This window comes from Mus pahari, chromosome 14, assembly GCF_900095145.1.
Source record: "Mus pahari chromosome 14, PAHARI_EIJ_v1.1, whole genome shotgun sequence".
NCBI lineage: Eukaryota > Metazoa > Chordata > Mammalia > Rodentia > Muridae > Mus > Mus pahari.
The window spans coordinates 22,082,180-22,087,696 of record NC_034603.1 but is presented as its reverse complement, the minus strand read 5'-3'; the positions used below and the strand labels follow the sequence as shown (position 1 = coordinate 22,087,696).

At 50.8% G+C, this 5,517-nt stretch overlaps 1 protein-coding gene across 1 annotated transcript in view; it reads left to right on the top strand.

The window, feature by feature from the left end:
* Positions 1 to 1,285, top strand: part of Pdlim4 (PDZ and LIM domain 4) — a 14,927-nt gene extending 13,642 nt beyond the window's left edge. Inside the window, exons 4-8 of the mRNA XM_021213387.2 lie at positions 23 to 94; positions 171 to 186; positions 230 to 453; positions 747 to 864; positions 982 to 1,285. Of these exons, the coding sequence (XP_021069046.1) occupies positions 23 to 94; positions 171 to 186; positions 230 to 453; positions 747 to 864; positions 982 to 1,186 (635 nt within the window). The 3' untranslated portion in view covers positions 1,187 to 1,285. The remainder of the gene's footprint in view (positions 1 to 22; positions 95 to 170; positions 187 to 229; positions 454 to 746; positions 865 to 981) is intronic.
* The last annotated feature ends 4,232 nt before the right edge of the window (positions 1,286 to 5,517 follow it).

Below are 5,517 nucleotides of genomic sequence, written 5' to 3'. Positions count from 1 at the left end.
CATCCACTTCTGTGTTTGTCAGGCACTGGCATGGCCTCACAAGAGGCCGCTATATCAGGGTCCCTTCAGCAGAATCATTCTGGCATGTGCAATAGTGTCTGGGTTGGGTGGCTGATGATGGGATGGATCCCCGACACCCAGATCAATCTTAACCCTTCAAATCTCTGCAGTTCCTTCCTGGCCCCCGTCGCTTGATCTGAGACCCTCACATAGTTATAGTTTGACTTAGAAGGCTGCCAGGCCCAAGGCTGGAAATACCATGCTGGCCTTCCATCTCTCCCCTTCCCAGTGCTGACACAGCCAGGGTTCTCCCTCGGAACCGGGACTGCAGGGTAGATCTGGGTTCAGAGGTATACAGGATGTTAAGGGAGCCAGTAGAGCCCGCAGCCTCGGAGCCCAAACAGTCTGGATCCTTCCGCTACCTGCAAGGCATGCTAGAGGCTGGCGACGGTGGTAAGACTCCTATCACCTTACCTCCTGTCTCCCCTCCCCCTACAGTGCCCAGCTCACCCTTCACAGTCCAACCCCACCCAATCCACACCTAGCCATCCACCCCTCTTAAAATCCCTTCTGTGCCCTCACCCTCCCAATTCCCACTCCACCACCCCGTGACTCTCCCTTACCTCATACAAACCAAGAACTTCTCCTCTAAGCTTCTGGTCACCAGTGTCCAGAAGCAACATCCCGCTGAAATGGGGTTCTTATCTCACCTACCCCATCCATACCACCTGCCCTCTGGATTTCAGGGGATCGGCCTGGGTCCGGTGGTCCCCGGAACCTCAAACCAGCAGCCAGCAAGCTGGGTGCTCCACTGAGTGGCCTGCAGGGGCTACCAGAATGTACGCGCTGCGGCCACGGGATCGTGTGAGTACCCAGACTGCCCACCTGCACGCCCCGACCCCACTTCTGTTTTTCCAAGGCCACGGGTAGAGGCTTGTCCTAAAATCTGTCAGTCATCTGCCCCTCTGTTCTCCCCACCAGGGGAACCATCGTCAAGGCGAGGGACAAGCTCTACCATCCCGAGTGCTTCATGTGCAGCGACTGCGGCCTGAATCTCAAACAGCGTGGATACTTCTTCCTAGATGAACGGCTATACTGCGAGAACCACGCCAAGGCTCGAGTCAAGCCGCCGGAGGGATATGACGTGGTGGCTGTATACCCCAATGCCAAGGTGGAACTTGTCTGAGCTGGGAAATCTTGTCTTGCCTCTGCTTCACTTAATATTCCCTCGTGGCCTGTGTAAATATATGTCCTTCTGGCCTTTCTAATAAAGTCCCTCTGCTTGCCCTAGAACTAGCTGGTGTCTGGCCTGATATCCTCCAGTGCAGGCTGTAGCTCCAGTGTGCTGTAAGATCAGTTCAGGTCTCAGCCCTGTTCTAGACATTAGGTTCGGTGGTGAGCCAGACAGGTCTCATGTTGTTCCCACAGCCTGAGTTGGATGGTAGAGTAAGCCATAAGGGATATCATCGTTAATACTAAGGTCTGCTGCTGTAGTGTAACAAGGAGTCTGGCCTGGGGTGAGGTCAGGAAAGCTGATAGCTGAGAATCAAGAGACGGAGGGAGGCAAGAGTTCGCTACAGAATCAAGACCTATGGAAAAGAAAGCATGGGCCATGAAGACCCTGGTGTGCCCACTGTCTGCATGAGTGGCCATGGGTGGTCCCTAGCCTGCATGGGTGGTGCCCCCTTCCTGGTACTCTCTTCCTAGGTCGCTCTCTGTCCCTCTGTCCGCACACTCACTATTTTTCTTCTCCTCTTCCTTCCTCCTCCCACTAGGGGGCAAGCTTGACTTTTTCTTGAGACAAAAGGCAGTGTTTTAGAACTAACACACTGCCTTTCCCTCTAAGAAGCTTGGGCCTTTTCCACCACCTGCAGTAGAAATTCTACACTCCTTGGATGCACCCCAGTTCACTCGAAGTGAGGTCTGCCTTGCACCTTTTGGTTACCTAAACCTAATCAGACTCCCACTTTTAAAACTATAAAAGTTACCGGGTTGATGAATGACTGTTGATTGCCATGTTCCGCACATTATGGGGAATAATCTACCATTTCGGTTTTATTAAACATACGGTAAGGTAAATTTAAAACCATAAATGAGAGATGGATGGATGGATGGATGGATGGATGGATAGAAGCAAAACAGAATCAACTTGGCACTCAGAATGCCCAATAGGAATCGACTAGGGAAGCCCTTTTAAGGCAGTCAGCTGGAGTTTCTAATGAAGAGAATTCCCTCCGCTGAGGGTTCCAAGTAAAAGGACAAATAGCAACAGATAGAGGTGACATCATCAAACAGACAACCACAACATCCAGCCGAAACTGACTGGGGAAGCTGAGGCAGCCACTAAAATTTCTGAGTAAACTTTCTGAGCTTCAGCGCCTCCTGATTCAGGCCCTTTCATATCCTGGGATAAACAGTAGTAATGTCTGGTCTGAACTGCTGGTCACGCTCACCTCTCTGTCACAGAGTTAGAGGGGCAGCCCATTCACAGACTAGCATGGGGCCTTAGAAGGTACTTTGACAGGGGTCTAGAGAGATGGCTCAGTGGTTAAGAGAACTGGCTACTCTTCCAGAGGACCTGGGTTCAATTCCCATCACCCACATGACAGCTCACAACCGTCTGCAACTCCAGTTCCAGAGGATCTGATGCCCTCACACAGACATGCAAGCCAAACACCAAGCTGGAGTCTCTGAAATGGTGGGGAGGAGAGCAACCCTGATTACCCTGCTTCCAGAGTCGGCTTCTCGATGAACACAGACAGCACATAGCACACTGTACCACTATGACGTGCATTTTGAACCCACAGCTGTCCTGGATCCTAAACCTGTGGGCCAACCCCGATGCTTGCTCTGGGTGAGAAACCACCTTGGCTCATTTGTTTAATGAGCCTGAATAATGTCCGTTTGTGCTGTGTATTCTGTGCTACCAGAAGGCTGTTATCAGTTCACATTGTAACCATCTACATGCAACAAGACCCACCTGCTTCCTCCCTCTCACCCACACTGAAAGTTTCCACACATTATTTTTTTGGTACATAAAGCACAGCAGGTAGGAGACCACTGTGATTTGCTGTGTACTGGCTGCGTGTCCGGTGCTGAAATGACAGCGAGAAACTGTCCTTCCCCTCAGTCCCTTAGAGAGGTTCTCATAGGAATTACCCTAAACTTTTTGACCACTTACCCCAGATTTACTTAACTTCTTATTAATAACTGGTAGGAATTTTCCATACCTCGCCTTGTGTGTGTGTGTATTACATTAACTTTTGTCCCTGTGTGTACACAGGTATGTGGAGACCAGAGGCTGATGTTGGGTGTCTTCCGCTGTTGCTTTTCCAACCTAAGTTCTGAGACAGGGCTTCTCACTGGTTCAGTGAGGCCAGGTTGCAGGTCAGCTCCCGGACTTCTCCTTTCCCCAGCTCCCCAGCACTGAGATTATAGGTGTGTGCTTACACAGGGCTTTTTACATGGGTGTTGGGGACCTGAACTCAGGTCCCCTTTACCAAGTGAGCACCTCCCCAACTGCTTTTATAAGATTCTTTGAGCTGGATTTTATCCCCCTCCCCCATCCATTTGCTGTTCCCGTGACAAGTGGCTATAATTATGACTGGGCTGGAGTTTAGAGGTTAAACGTTCCACCTCATTCTTCTTTTACAAACATGTCAGAGGTGTTCTCAACCATTTCCAGTAGTCAGTGACTAGGTGTGTTGGTATCTGGAAAAATAAAGATCTCTGAACCGTGACTGGGGTGCTCTCTGGATCTACAGAGAGAGCTGCCATAGAGGACTTTGCTCCAGAGACCCCCTTCCCATCCCTGGAGAGTGGGTAGTTCTATCTCCGTAGCCTCCACCCCGTTCTTTCTATTCCAGTGCCTCGGGGGACTCTACCTGCTTTCTCCTTGAGCCAAGTCTGGAGTTACCTCTGTCCCTACTCAGACCCCAGAGAGTGTGGGAGCTCTAGGGTCAGGACCTACTCTATCTAGCAATACATGTGTGCTTTTACGTGCATGGGCAATCATCATTCATGTGTGTGTGTGTGTGTGTGTGTGTGTGTGTGTGTGTGTGTGTGTTTCCTTTTCCCTCCACCGTCTTCATCCTCATTCAATTCCTATAAGCTTTCACTGGGAAGTAGTAAGTCCTGGAGAACAGCTGCCCAATCCCTGCATCCCCAACCTCAGTTCATGCCTTCAACTAAGTACTGACCAGATGTATTACTAGGAAAACATTTTGAACAACCAGAACATAAAAACTGGGCCTGGAGGTGTAGCTTTACCAGCCGGGTACTTACCAAGCAGGTACAAAACTCCTGGATTCAATTCCCAGCACTGCCTGAAAACGGGAGTGGTGGTTCACACCTGTAATTCCTGGATGGGGCGGGACTTGGGGGGAGAAAATGCTGGTAGAATCAGGTGTTCAGGGCCATCCTTGGCTGTGTAGCAAGTTCCAGGCCAACCTGGGCTATAGTAAGAGCATATCACACACACACACACACACACACACACACACACACACACACACACAAGTATAAACCGTGAACAGTAGTAGTACAAAGGAAATGAGGTTGCTCAATGGAAATTTCTATCATTTGTTTTACCTGAGGGGTCTGGAAAGCCTTCACAGAGAAGGCGACACGAGCGGGCACCTGAGGTGGTGGTGAGCACCTGTTGGCTGGCTGGGGAAAGTTGCATGCTGTTGGAAGGAGCAGGAAATGCCAAGGCCTTCCGTAGGGCAGGGAAGAGGCTGTGTTCTCGGGTCCTGAGAAGAGTGAGCGGTGTCTGGAGAGGTGTGAGTGAGGTGACTGAACAGCAGGTGAGGTCAGGCCGATGTGGGGTGGATATCTGTGTTGGCTGTGTTGACCTTGTAGACACGGGAAAGGATTTTGGCTTGTACCCGAGAGGGCTGGCATAACTGGACTTACAGTATAAACAGGATGGTTCTGGCTGCTTCGGGAAGACTCTACTGCAAGGGGCAAAGGTGGGAGCAGAAAGCATGACTGTGTCCATCCCTGACTAATTGATAACTAGCCCACATCCCTCCACCTCCAGAGCTGCCCCAGTTGAGGTCCTCTGTATGACCTACCCAGGCTGGCCTCTCTGCCTCCAGGAATAACGACGGGACGTTTGAAAATGCCAGTGCTCTGATACTTCTGTTAAATCTTCCATGGTTCCTCATTGCTCATTGACAGCCTAAAACCCCAATCCCTGCTCAGAAGTCCCCCCGACTCAAACCCCTAGACCCCAGTGACCTATCTCTGTGCTCAACATCAAGCTCCCTACAGATTCTCCCATGCTTCCTTGATCTTCCTCCTGCTTCTCGGAATGACCAGCAAGTTTTATCTCCCCTTACTCCCCAAGAACCAAAGAAAGGGGTGAGGGCAGGAACTACCCAGACACTTCCATGTGCTAGCATCCTCCAAACAAAGACCGTGCCAGGCTGGCTGGCCTTCATAAGACATGCTGTGTAGCCAAGGGTGACCTTGAACTCCTGATCCACCTGAGTCCAATGCTGGGGTTACAGCGGT